Source organism: Pelophylax lessonae (genome assembly GCF_965119305.1).
Source record: "Pelophylax lessonae genome assembly, chromosome: 4".
Taxonomy (NCBI): domain Eukaryota; kingdom Metazoa; phylum Chordata; class Amphibia; order Anura; family Ranidae; genus Pelophylax; species Pelophylax lessonae.
In genome coordinates this window covers 462,393,928-462,408,182 of record NC_138771.1, presented here as the reverse complement: position 1 = coordinate 462,408,182, position 14,255 = coordinate 462,393,928, and the positions used below count along the sequence as shown (strand labels likewise).

The following is a 14,255-nucleotide window of genomic DNA, read 5'->3' as shown; positions in this document are numbered from 1 at the left end:
CTGACACCCATAGTAGATCACTGTGGGACACTGACACCCATAGTAGATCACTGTGGGACACTGACACTCCTTGTAGATCACTGTGGGACACTGACACTTTTAGTAGATCACTGTGGGACACTGACACTCCTAGTAGATCACTGTGGGACACTGACACTCCTAGTAGATCACTGTGGGACACTGACACCCATAGTAGATCACTGTGGGACACTGACACTCCTAGTAGATCACTGTGGGACACTGAAACTCCTAGTAGATCACCGTGGGACACTGACACTCCTAGTAGATCACTGTGGGACACTGACACTCCTAGTAGATCACTGTGGGACACTGACACTCCTAGTAGATCACTGTGGGACACTGACACTCCTAGTTGATCACTGTGGGACACTGACACTCCTAGTTGATCACTGTGGGACACTGACACTCCTAGTAGATCACTGTGGGACACTGACACTCCTAGTAGATCACTGTGGGACACTGACACCCATAGTAGATCACTGTGGGACACTGACACTCCTAGTAGATCACTGTGGGACACTGACACTCCTAGTAGATCACTGTGGGACACTGATACTCCTAGTAGATCACTGTGGGACACTGACACTCCTAGTTGATCACTGTGGGACACTGACACTCCTAGTTGATCACTGTGGGACACTGACACTCCTAGTAGATCACTGTGGGACACTGACACTCCTAGTAGATCACTGTGGGACACTGACACCCATAGTAGATCACTGTGGGACACTGACACTCCTAGTAGATCACTGTGGGACACTGACACTCCTAGTAGATCACTGTGGGACACTGACACTCCTAGTAGATCACTGTGGGACACTGACACTCCTAGTTGATCACTGTGGGACACTGACACTCCTAGTTGATCACTGTGGGACACTGATGCTCCTAGTAGATCACTGTGGGACACTGACACTCCTTGTAGATCACTGTGGGACACTGACACTCCTAGTAGATCACTGTGGGACACTGACACTCCTAGTAGATCACTGTGGGACACTGACGCTCCTTGTAGATCACTGTGGGACACTGACACTCCTAGTGGGACACTGACACTCCTTGTAGATCACTGTGGGACACTGACACTCCTAGTAGATCACTGTGGGACACTGACACTCCTTGTAGATCACTGTGGGAAACTGACACTCCTTGTAGATCACTGTGGGACACTGACACTCCTAGTAGATCACTGTGGGACACTGACACTCCTAGTAGATCACTGTGGGACACTGACACTCCTTGTAGATCACTGTGGGACACTGACACTCCTTGTAGATCACTGTGGGACACTGACACTCCTTGTAGATCACTGTGGGACACTGACACTCCTAGTAGATCACTGTGGGACACTGACACTCCTAGTAGATCACTGTGGGACACTGACACTCCTAGTAGATCACTGTGGGACACTGACACCCATAGTAGATCACTGTGGGACACTGACACTCCTAGTAGATCACTGTGGGACACTGACACTCCTAGTAGATCACTGTGGGACACTGACACTCCTAGTAGATCACTGTGGGACACTGACACTCCTAGTAGATCACTGTGGGACACTGACACCCCTAGTTGATCACTGTGGGACACTGACACTCCTAGTTGATCACTGTGGGACACTGACACTCCTAGTTGATCACTGTGGGACACTGACACTCCTAGTTGATCACTGTGGGACACTGACGCTCCTAGTAGATCACTGTGGGACACTGACACTCCTAGTAGATCACTGTGGGACACTGACACTCCTAGTAGATCACTGTGGGACACTGACGCTCCTTGTAGATCACTGTGGGACACTGACACTCCTAGTAGATCACTGTGGGACACTAACACTCCTAGTAGATCACTGTGGGACACTGACACTCCTTGTAGATCACTGTGGGACACTGACACTCCTAGTAGATCACTGTGGGACACTAACACTCCTAGTAGATCACTGTGGGACACTGACACTCCTTGTAGATCACTGTGGGACACTGACACTCCTAGTAGATCACTGTGGGACACTGACACTCCTTGTAGATCACTGTGGGACACTGACACTCCTAGTGGGACACTGACACTCCTTGTAGATCACTGTGGGACACTGACACTCCTTGTAGATCACTGTGGGACACTGACACTCCTTGTAGATCACTGTGGGACACTGACACTCCTAGTAGATCACTGTGGGACACTGACACCCATAGTAGATCACTGTGGGACACTGACACTCCTAGTAGATCACTGTGGGACACTGACACTCCTAGTAGATCACTGTGGGACACTGACACTCCTAGTAGATCACTGTGGGACACTGACACTCCTAGTAGATCACTGTGGGACACTGACACTTCTAGTAGATCACTGTGGGACACTGACACTCCTGGTAGATCACTGTGGGACACTGACACTCCTTGTAGATCACTGTGGGACACTGACACTCCTTGTAGATCACTGTGGGACACTGACACTCCTAGTAGATCACTGTGGGACACTGACACTCCTAGTAGATCACTGTGGGACACTGACACTTCTAGTAGATCACTGTGGGACACTGACACTCCTGGTAGATCACTGTGGGACACTGACACTCCTAATAGATCACTGTGGGACACTGACACTCCTTGTAGATCACTGTGGGACACTGACACTCCTAGTAGATCACTGTGGGACACTGACACTTCTAGTAGATCACTGTGGGACACTGACACTCCTAGTAGATCACTGTGGGACACTGACACTCCTAGTAGATCACTGTGGGACACTGACACTCCTTGTAGATCACTGTGGGACACTGACACTCCTAGTAGATCACTGTGGGACACTGACACTCCTAGTAGATCACTGTGGGACACTGACACTCCTAGTAGATCACTGTGGGACACTGACACTCCTTGTAGATCACTGTGGGACACTGACACCACACTCTTCCACACACACACACTTAGACTTGTACGGGACAGTGAAATGAGGCTGTCAGCTGGGCGGAGCAGGCAGTTACCATGGTAGCCGCTGTGTCCCCTCACCTGTCCGTCTCCCGGCGCCCCTCCGTTCTCCAGGGTCCTCTCCCTGTACAGAGCCCAGAGCCCCACGTTGGGCAGGAAGAGCAGGGCGGCCAGCCCCAGCCCCAACGCCTGCAGCAGCCGCTTCTCCTTCCGCCGCATGGAAAGCCCAGCACCGCCTGCCTCCCCTCTTCACCGACACACTGCACTGACAGCCCGGGGGACCGATCCAGCCATCCACCGAGCGAACCGCCGGGAGAGGGGGCGGGCATACCAGGCGCGCTCCCGCTAACTTCGAGCGCGTCGCTCTACACTCTAGTCTAGGCTTTACTGGCATGTCCGGCCGGTACCGCGCGTGTCCGCCAGAGGGCGCTGCCGGGTGTCCCAAGCTGAGCGAAGGAGAATTGGCTGATCACAACCTGTGGCTACCCTGGTGTGGAACTAAAAGTCCCAGCAGTGCCACCAGGGACCCAGGGATACAAGCCACGCACATCTTATTATATCTATTACAGTTACCAATACTATTTCCTTGTGAAGGACCACCTCATCCTAAAGGATTGGATTGTTTAAATGAACTAACTCTGTAAATGTTCGTTTCCTGGCTGTCATGCTGATCCTCTGGCTTCAGTACTTGGTTTCACTCTCCGAGAACACATACACACAGAGACTTCCAGTTCTGGGAGCGTCCATGGACATCCTCCTAGAATCCTGCTGGGGCGCATCCACCGCGCTCTGTGACTGCAGCTGATCACCGATCATGATAAAGGGCCGATCACAATAATGGGCCAATCACAGCGTCCCTTTACCATGTGATCAGCTGATCACATGTAAACAGACTTGCCAGTTAGGCCCCTTTCAAACTTGTGCAACTTGGGACTGCAAAGGCGCATGACAAGTCCTACCCATCCCCATGATTTCCAATGGGTACCATTCATATCTGTGAGACTTCAAAGTAGTCCCTGCACATTTGCCCCCGACTTTGATGCGACTTGAGGTCCATAGACCTCAAGATTACACAGACATTGCTTCAAGTCGCGTCAAAGTCACGCGACTTTCAGGTTGTACAAGTGTGAAAGGGGCCTTATCGGCATTCCTTTCCACCCATGCTGTGTCTAAGTGGGGAAAGGGTTGCTGTTAACTGGCAAGATTGTCAGTACATTGTGTACACTGATAATCAGGGCACTGATGATCCGTGCTGCCTATCAGTGCTCAGCAATGCTGCCGATCAGTGCTCAGCAATGCTGCCGATCAGTGCCCGTTAGTGCAGCCTATCAGTGCTCAGCAATGCTGTCAATCAGTGCCCGTTAGTGCAGCCTATCAGTGCTACCTATCAGTGCTCAGCAATGCTGCCGATCAGTGCCCATTAGTGCAGCCTATCAGTGCTCAGCAATGCTGTCAATCAGTGCCCGTTAGTGCAGCCTATCAGTGCTACCTATCAGTGCTCAGCAATGCTGCCGATCAGTGCCCGTTAGTGCAGCCTATCAGTGCTCAGCAATGCTGTCGATCAGTGCCCATTAGTGCAGCCTATCAGTGCTCACCAGTGCCGTCTATCAGTGCTGCATATCAGTGTCCATCAATGCCACCTATCAGTGCTCATCAATGCCACCTATCAATGCCCATTAGTGCAGCCTATCAGTGCTCATCAATGTTGCTTATAAGTGCCACTTATTAGTGCTCATCGAAGCCGCCTATCAGTACCCATCAGTTCAAACCTATCAGTGATCATCAAAGTCTCCTATCAGTGCAGCCTAGCAGTGCTACCTATCAGTGGTCATTAATGACAACTATCAGTGCTCATCAAGGCCACCTATCAGTGCCCATTAGTGCATCCTATCAGTGCTCATCAATGCTGACTTTCAGTGGCACCTATTAGTGCTCATCAATGCCGCCTATCAGTGCCTCCTCAGCAGGCCTCTTAGCTGAAAGCGTCTCTCTCATACAGCCCAGAGTCTGCACTGGCACGAATGAGGGAGAAGAGAGAGCCAGACTTCTCGTTCTCCTCCTGTGTGTGCACCACGGGAAGTGTGAAGTTCAGCAGCTGAACAATCAAATTTAGCAGCTTAGCTTCACTCTGCCCATGTTGAGGAGAGGGGCAGGAGGAGAACGAGCAGCTTTAGGAGGGAGGAGGAACTGTCAGTGCAGGCTCTGGGCTGTACGGGAGAGACGCTCTCAGCTCAGAGCCCTGCGGCCAGCAACCCTGCTGGGGTCCTCTAACACTTATTATAGGCTTACCTGTAGGTACAAACAATAGAGGAAAATTTACAACCTCTTTAAGGTAAAGAAAAAAAGAGGGGAAAATGCACCGGACTGCATCAAAAATGCACAGGAACACATCAAAAACGTGCATGCAGGAACACATTCGGAACGCGTTTCTATAGTGTGAACTGGCCCTTAAATGCATGCATGGTGTGCTGGTGACATACAGTAAGCTTCCTTGTACACGAATTAACCATTTGCCGACCAGCCGCCGCAGATATATGGCGGCAGGTTCCCGCGAAACAATGTACCCATACGTCGCTTTGCGGGAGCGAGCGTAGGGGCGTGCCACCGGAAGCGCACGCCCATTCGCCAGAGGGGAAGCTGATCTGCGGGCACAGCGGCCGCCGTTCACCTGCAATCGCTCCCTGTGGAGACAGAATGACGGTCTGCTGTTGTAAACACCAGTGGCAGACCACTGTTCTGTCAACAATTAACACAGGGATCCTGTGTTTCTCTTATTTAGGAACACAGGTCTCTGTGTTCATTCCATAAGTCCACCCCCCCACACAGTTAGACAGCACCCCCTAGGGACACATTTAACCCTTTGGTTGCCCCTGGTGTTAGCCCCTTCCCTGCCAGTGTTGATATTACAGTAACAGTGCATATGTTTAGCACCGATTACTGTAGTAATGTCACTGGTCTGCCCAAAAGTGTCATAAATGTTAGTTAGGTGTGCGATTTGTGCGCCGCAATGTCACAGTCCAGCTAAAAATCGCTGATCGCCACCATTACTAGTAATAAATAAATAAATAACAATCACATAAATCTACCCCCTAGTTTGTAGACACGATAACTTTTGTGCAAACCAATTAATATACACTGATTGGGATTTTTTTCCCCAAAAATATGTAGCAAAATACAAATTGGCCTAAAATGATGAAAAAATTTGATTTTTACATTTTTTGGGGGGGAAATTTTATAAAGCAGAAAGTGTAAAATATTGGGGTTTTTTTTAGAATTGTCGCTCTTTTTTTGTTTATAGCGCAAAAAAATAAAAATTGCAGAGGTGATCAAATACCACCAAAAGAAAGCTCTATTTGTGGGAAAAAAAGGACATCAATTTTATTTGGGTACAGCATTGTGCGACCGCGCAATTGTCCCTTAAAGTAACGCAGTGCCGAACAGTGGTGGCTGGTGCTCCATGGGATGGGGGGGGGTGGCAGATGGACCGCACCATTCCCCCCCGGACCACACCAGGCCACACACCATACCCCCCCAGGACCACAGCAGAGCCCCGCCCCCCAACCCCCCTCCGGCTCATTCACTCTGCCTGGACATCTGCAGCAGCAAACGACTTTGGCTTCTTCCCCCTCAGTCTTCTGCGTCTCCTCCCTCCTCCTCCTTGCCCAATTACATGGCTTCTCCTTTCGTCCAATCAGGAAACTGGTCTCAGGACCCGCTTCCTGATTGGCCAGGAGGAGGATCCACGTGACAATAGCGAATATTCATTCGCTATTGTCACACAACTGGGTGGGCTCGGGGCTCAGTGCTCTACGCCCCGAGCCCACCGTTTTATTTTTTAGTCTATTAGAGCCTCTGGCTCTAATCACATGGTTAAAAAAAAAAAAAAATGCCCCATTGAACTCCATGTGTCCGGCGCCCTGCATGTAGATTAGGGGCCGGACGCATGGATAGGGGGGGCGGCGCACCTGCGCCCCCAATGCACCAGCCGCCACTGGTGTCGGAAAAAAAAGCCCCATTGAACTCCATGCGTCCGGCGCCCTGCATGTAGATTAGGGGTCCGGACACATGGATGGGGGGGCGGCGCCCCTGTGCCCCAAATGCACCAGCCGCCACTGGTGCCGAATCGCAAAAAATGGCCTGGTCATTAAGGGGTGAAAATCTTCTGGTCCACTAGTGGTTAACCAACATGTCATTGCTGCAGCACCCCCGTACCCCAGGTAGAAAAGCCAGGCTATACCCTGGAAGGAGAACAGTAGGGAAATGTCTGTGATCCAAAATGATGGGGGCCACTTGGCTTTCTAATGCTCACATCCATTCTCTCTGCATGAAGTATGCATCTGATTCCTGATTATGATTCTTCTCATTCCCCAGGCCTCATCCCTACATGGCTTTCACGTCTCTTGTTTTTTGCATTGTGCTCCCGGGATTTTTATATGCCTAAGTAACTATGTATTTGGATGTTATAGTTGCAGCATTTATACATGAACATTGCATAGTACTATCTCATCTGTAGGATATCATCCTTTATAGTACATTAGCTATAGTGTGCCTGTTCATTGAACAGTGTAAATGGGACCAGTGACACTTCACAGCTTCTGTATGCTGACCGTATCTATTCTCATTCTGTATATATAGACGCTGCACAGTAATACATCTCTTGTTCTGTATTCTGGGTAAAACCTCAGTATTCTGTATGTATGAGCACTGCACAGTACCACTTCTCTTGTTTAGATTTCTGAGCAGAATTCTCATTATCTGTTCTTATGTGCGCTGTACAAAAGCACTTATTTTATTTTGTGTGCTGGATAAAATTCTCAGCAGGGTCGGAACTAGGGGCGGCTGCCCTGGGCGCAATGGTTTATTGCAGGGATGGGGGCGCCTTGACCCTAACCCTAAGGCAAGGGGGGCACAGTTTTGCATCTTTGCCCTGGGCGCTGAATGACCTTGTCCCAACACTGATTCTCAGTATCTTTTCTTATTCTGTATGTACCGACACTACACAGTAGCACTTCTCATTTTGTATACTGGATGTAATTCTTAATATCGGTACTTGTCCTGCATATACAGATGCTGCACAATATTTTATCTCATGTCCTGTATGCTGCATATAGTTCTCAGTATCTTTTCTTATCCTGTATGTACAGACATTGCACAGTGCCCAGGGCTGCTGTTAGAAATCACGGGGCCCCGTACAGCTTACCTAGAAGGGCCCCCCGATTATGTCAAGACAATATTTTCACTAAAATCATAATTAGTGGAAACAAACATAACAGAGAACCTGTGTGAATTAGCCCTATTTAACCACTTGCCGACCGCCGCAAGTACATATACTGCGGCGGCCAGCCCCTCCTGGGCAAAGTGACGTATCGGTACATCACTCGCCCACGAGCCAGTAGTGGGCGAGCGCGCGCCCTGCCGGAGGCGCGCTCCCGCCCCCGATCGTTAACAGGGATCCCCGCGTGAATGACCGGTGGCCCCGATGTCCGCCGGCCACTCGCGATCTCCCGCTGGAGAGGGAGAAACGCAGGCGGCTAATGTGAACAAAGCTGCCTGTGATTCTCCCTGGTGTAACTGCAGAGATCATACGATCCTGCTATGTAGGATCGTATGTCTCTGTGGTTACATCAAAAGCCACGCCCCTTGACAGTTAGAAGCACACCCCTAGGGACACACTTAACCCCTTGATCTCTAATAAAGTTAACCCCTTCCCTGCCAGTGTAATTTTTACAGTAACAGTGCATATGTGTAGCACTGATTACTGTAGTAATGTCACTGGTACCCCCAAAAGTGTCAAAAATGTTAGTCAGGGGTCCGATCTGTCCGCCGTAATGTCGCAATCCAGCAAAAAAAATTGCAGATCACCACCATTACTAGTTAAAAAAAAAAAACAATAAAAATTAGATAAATCTTTCCCTTAGTTAGAAAACGCAATAACTTTTGCGCCAACCAATCAAAATACGCTTATTGCGATTTTTTTTTACCAAAAATATGTAGCAGAACACCAATTTGCCTAAAATGTTAAAAAATTTCGATTTTTACATTTTTTGGGGGGAATTTCATATAAAAAAAATGTGAAAAATATTGTTATTTTTTCAAAACTGACGCTATTTTTTTGTTTATAGCGCAAAAAATAAAAATCGCACAGGTGATCAAATACCACCAAAAGAAAGCCCTGTTTGTGGGAAAAAAAGGATATCAATTTCATTTGGGTACAGCGTCGCACGACCGCGCAATTGTCCGTTAAAATCACGCAGTGCCGAATCGCAAAATAGGCCCTGGTCTTTGAGCAACAAATCCTCCGGGGCTTAAGTGGTTAAATGTTTATTACATTTTAAAAAAATTAAATATTTTTAAAAAATGTTAAAAATGTTTACAATTATTTTATTTTACAATTTTTTTAAATTATGTATACAATGTTTAATTTTTTTTTTTTTTTTTACAATCTGGTCTTTTTTTACAGGACAGAGAAGCCTGCAGTGCTGCAGGGGAGAGGGGGGTGGTACAGTGAAAGAGGGGCACACGGGGATGGGGGGGGGCAATCAGAATCAGGTAGAACAGGGAGGGAAATCAGTGTCGGAGAAGCAAATATAGGAATGATGCTCTGTGCCTGTGTCACCAGCAGCAGCTGAAAGCTGGCAGGAGGGGGAGAAACTGTTTTTCAGCTGCTGCCGAGAGCCACACAGGGCTTCCTTCCTTAATTGCCCCTCTGCCCGACCGCACCGATTCCCTGTGCTTTTGGGGCCCCTGGGTGCCCGGACCCCCTACAGGAGGACTGGTGGTCCCCCCCTATCAGCGGCCATGACAGTGCCACTTCTTTTGTTTTCTATGCTAAGTGATAATTCTTAGTATTTGTTCTTATCCTTTATAAACAGATGCTGCATAGTAACACTTCTCTTCTTTTGGTAATGGGGTAGGATAATGCACTGCTATTATAGTTAAAAATACTAAATGGCATGGAGCCACTGCACCCACCTTAACCACTCCAGCTCCAGAAGGTTTCCCCCCTCATGACCAGGCCATTTTTTGTGATACGGCACTGCATTACTTAAACTATCAATTGCCCAGGTCATGTGACATTGTACCCACAAAAAATTGATGTCCTTTTTTCCCCACAAATAGAGCTTTCTATTGATGGTATTTGATCACCTCTGCGTTATAAACAAAAAAAGGCCAACAATTTTTTTTTTTTTTAAAAAACAATATTTTTTACTTTCTGCTATAAAACACACCCAATAAAAAAATAGAAAAAAAACAAATTTCTTCATCAACTTAGGCCAATATGGATTCTGCTACATATTTATGTTAAAAATAAATCCCAATAAGCGTATATTAATTGGTTTGTGCAAAAGTTACAAACTATGGGATATTTATATGGAACATTTATTTATTTTACAAGTAATGGCCGCGATTAGCGACTTATAGTGGGACTACGACATTGCCGCGGACAAATCTGACTTTTGACACTTTTTTGGGGAACCAGTGACATCAATACAGTGATCAGTGCTAAAAATATTCACTGTAATTGTACTAATGACATTGGCAGGGAAGGGGGTTAACATCAGGGGTGATCAAAGGGTTAAATGTGTTCCTAGGAAGTGCCTACTAACTGTGGGGGATGTGCTTGTACTTTGGGAAGGCAGTGATTTAAGAAAAAAAAACAAAAAAACAAAAAACATGTTAATTTTTGCTTAGAAGAAACACAGGATCTCTACCTTCCCTTCTCCTTGTTTACATAGGCAAACCGCTGTTCTGCTTCTCTCAGGAACGATCGGTGGGTTCCAGCGGACATCGAGACCACCGGACCAGCTGATTGGCTCCCGCTGTGTCCAATCACAGTGGGAGTGAGTTGCCGACGTGTATGTACAGTATACAGTCGGCAAGTCGGCAAAATCTATGGGGTTAAATCGGAAGTAACCCCATAGATTAAACAGTTTAAAAAAACAGTTACATTTCTGGCACATTGGCTGTGCTCTCAACCAAACTGTCAAACCATCCAATGGCTGATGTCATAACTGATCACATGTACAGCATCATGGCAGTTGAAGAAAGTGTAAACAGAGGCCAAGATGGCAGCTTCCTTGGCTGAAAACGATAGGTTTACGCCCACCGTATCGGTACACTCAATGGCCAGTAGCTAGGTAATAAGTGGAGAGCGGTTCAGATTTGCCATGATCTGTTTCTTCCTTGAACATGAGAATTGCTCCTCTGGGAGGTAAAAGGGAGGAGCCAGGACCCCCTGATGACTGGTGGGGGAGTTTCCCCCTATGGGCTTTGGAGTGGAATTGGCCTGATGGGGGGGGGGGGGGTTCAGACATTACCAATGTGTTATGTATGTGGGGAAGGGGGAGGTTGCTGCCCCTGGAAGGGGATGGACGTTGCGAATGACCCAATCCTCAGGGTGACATGGACCAGTTCTGAGGGTCTCCGCTCCTGATGCTGTCCTGGTTCTATGACAACCAGCCCTGGAACATCAGATTGCACCTTTGGTCCAATCCAACCATGTCTGTCACCGCTGGACTCCCCCCACCCCAAAAAGGCAAGAATGCATCTGCAGTCCCGCCTAAACCTGCCTGTCACTGCTGGACTCCACCCACCCCCAGAACGTCTGGATGCATCTGCAGTTCTGGCCATACAAGAAATGAAGGGAGATACCCGATCTAGCATACTCCTGTCAGGAAAATTAGTGGAGCCAAGTACGGGAACTTGCTGCACTCCAGGATTTGCAGTACTCTGGAAATTAGTTCAAAGGACGATCTCAGGATGGTCCCGCTGAATCCGGGACAGTTGGAAGGTACGTATCATGCATGTAGACACTGTACAGTAGTTCTTCTAATTCTCAGTATCTGTACATACCGATATTCAGTATTTATGGACACTGCACAGATGTGATTCTCAGTGTATGTCAGATATCAACTCCAGTATATTGGTATTATATCTCCATAGACACAGAATGTTAGTATGTCTCCTGTAGCCTGGAAGTCATTCTTGGCATCTATTCAAATTCAGAATGTAGGTGGACTATAAAACTTCCTATGTCTGTTACAGTTACAAAAAAGTCACCACACTCAGTTTTTGCTACAGCTAATGCCAATTCCATATCACCCTATAAAGTCCTCTCCCAGCTTTATAAGGTCTTTTCTCAGACTTTCCTGATCTTTAAGCTTGTTCCAGGTTCTGAAATCAAAAAGTTCTGAAGCCAGGGGTCAGAATACCATCCAGGCACCTAGCATTTTCAGGATGTTCGCAATGGTAGGCTCCATCATTTCTCAAGGAAAAAATTCCACTTAATGCAACTCTGTCACCGAATGAAATACAATGTTCCCTCTGTAAGTAAAATAATTCACAAATAAAGAATAAGTGCTCTTTAACCACTTCAATACTGGGCACTTTCACCCCCTTCCTGTGCAGGCCAATTTTCAGCTTTCAGTAATGTTGCACTTTGAATGACAATTGGGTGGTCATACAACACTTAACCCAAATTAATTTTTTTTTCATTTGCTTCACACAAATAGAGCTTTCTTTTGGTGGTATTTATCACATTGGGTTGTATTTAATCACTGGGTTTTTATTTCAAAAATGTAAAAAAAAAAAAGTTTTCTTAGTTTGTCAGAAAATTTTGTAAATAAGTAATTTTTCTCCTTGACTGATGTGGCTGCACTGACGGGCCCTGATAGGCTGCACTGATGAGGCATCATTGATGGGCACTGATGAGGCGGCACTGAAGGGCACTGATGAGGCGGCACTGAAGGGCACTGATGGGGTTGCACTGGGGAGGCACTAATATGCAGAACTGATGGGTACTGATAGGTGGCACTGATGGGCAGGCACTGATTAGCACTGAAAGGCACCACTAATTGGCATAACTAATGGGCACAGATTGGCTTCACTGATGGACACAGACTGGTGTCACTGATGGGCACGGACTGGTGTCAATGATGGGCACTGTTGGGGCTGCATTGTAATCAGGGCACTGATAATCAGTGCCCTGATTACCTTTACATGTATTTCCTGTGAGGAAATGCCGCTTATCAGCTCTCCTCACCTCACACTCTGTCAGTGTGAGAGAGGAAAAGCTGATAAACGGCACTTCCTTGTTTACATGTGATGGGCTGTGATTGGACACAGCTGATCACATGGGTAAAGAGCTGCAGCATGGCTCTTTACCGGGATCGGGTTCGCGCCGTGTCCCAGAAACAACGGCGCGCCCGCAACCGCCATGCGCCCCTGTTCTCCCAAAATGAGAGCCGCACCGCCCTGAGCGGGCGGCAAGTGGTTAAGATAAAATGCACTTAGCCTTTTGCCCCTTTGCCCTGGCCTAAAGTACCTCCCCCTCCACAGATGCATGCTACTTACCTAGATGCAGCAGCTACAGCCTTACTTCCTGAACATGCTTGGGCATTAGAGCTTCATAGACTTTTATGGGACTGTCTTTAGCCACCTCTCTTCATCTCTGGCCTTGGAACACAGGTCTGTAGAAGGCTATAGGGCTTTAATGCACAGGCAAAGCTCAGATTATGAGATTTGCAGCATTGTAAACAATCACTGGAGGCCACGGCCATCAGATCTAGGGAAAAGTAAGTATACATCTGTGGAGAAGGAGTCATACACAGTGCAAAGTTCTTTCCTGCAACTACGGGTTACAGGAAAGAAATTTGCAAGATTCCCCCATCAACACAGACAGTGCTGACAGGGGTACCCCTCCTGCTATAGCAGTCGCTGGAGATAATCGCAAGTGAATCTGGCAGGCTGGTTGTACCCAATATGATCGATCTACCAACTTGGTACATTCAGCCTGCCCTCACATGTTTCGAATCTCAGCTGGTTCAGCAGGAACGGGCCAAGATTCGAACCATCTATAACCGGCCTTGGTTTAGATCAGGGCAAAGTGGCAAAAAGGATAACGTGGATTGGCTGAGGTGAAGAGGTGGGTGGAGAATGTCACAATCTACACTTAAACCAGGAATAATATCACAACCTCCACTTAGAGGAAGCCTTGTATTCAATGAAAAAAATATAAAGCTTCCTGTGAATGGTTGAGCAGCACTCAGCCCAACTCAATTTTGTTCCAGCAATAGGTGGACACAATGCTGTCATATTGCTGACACTGGGAGCATCTATTAGTAAAGAAAATAATTAGTAAAGAAAAACATTTTCAGCCAGTTTGGCCCAAAGGATCCATTTAAAGTAAAGGTAAAAATGTAGTTAGACTTTAACCACTTCTGGGCAGGAAGGTTTTCCCCCTTAATGACTAGGCCATTTTTTGCCATACGGCACTGCTTTACTTTAATTGACAATTGCGTGTTT

General features: G+C 47.4%; 1 protein-coding gene across 1 annotated transcript in view; it reads right to left on the bottom strand.

The window, feature by feature from the left end:
* The window catches only part of GALNT10 (polypeptide N-acetylgalactosaminyltransferase 10), a 419,073-nt gene extending 415,772 nt beyond the window's left edge, over positions 1-3,301 (bottom strand). Inside the window, exon 1 of the mRNA XM_082254883.1 lies at positions 3,033-3,301. Within this exon, the coding sequence (XP_082111009.1) occupies positions 3,033-3,170 (138 nt within the window). The 5' untranslated portion in view covers positions 3,171-3,301. The remainder of the gene's footprint in view (positions 1-3,032) is intronic.
* Between the last annotated feature and the right edge of the window lie 10,954 nt (positions 3,302-14,255).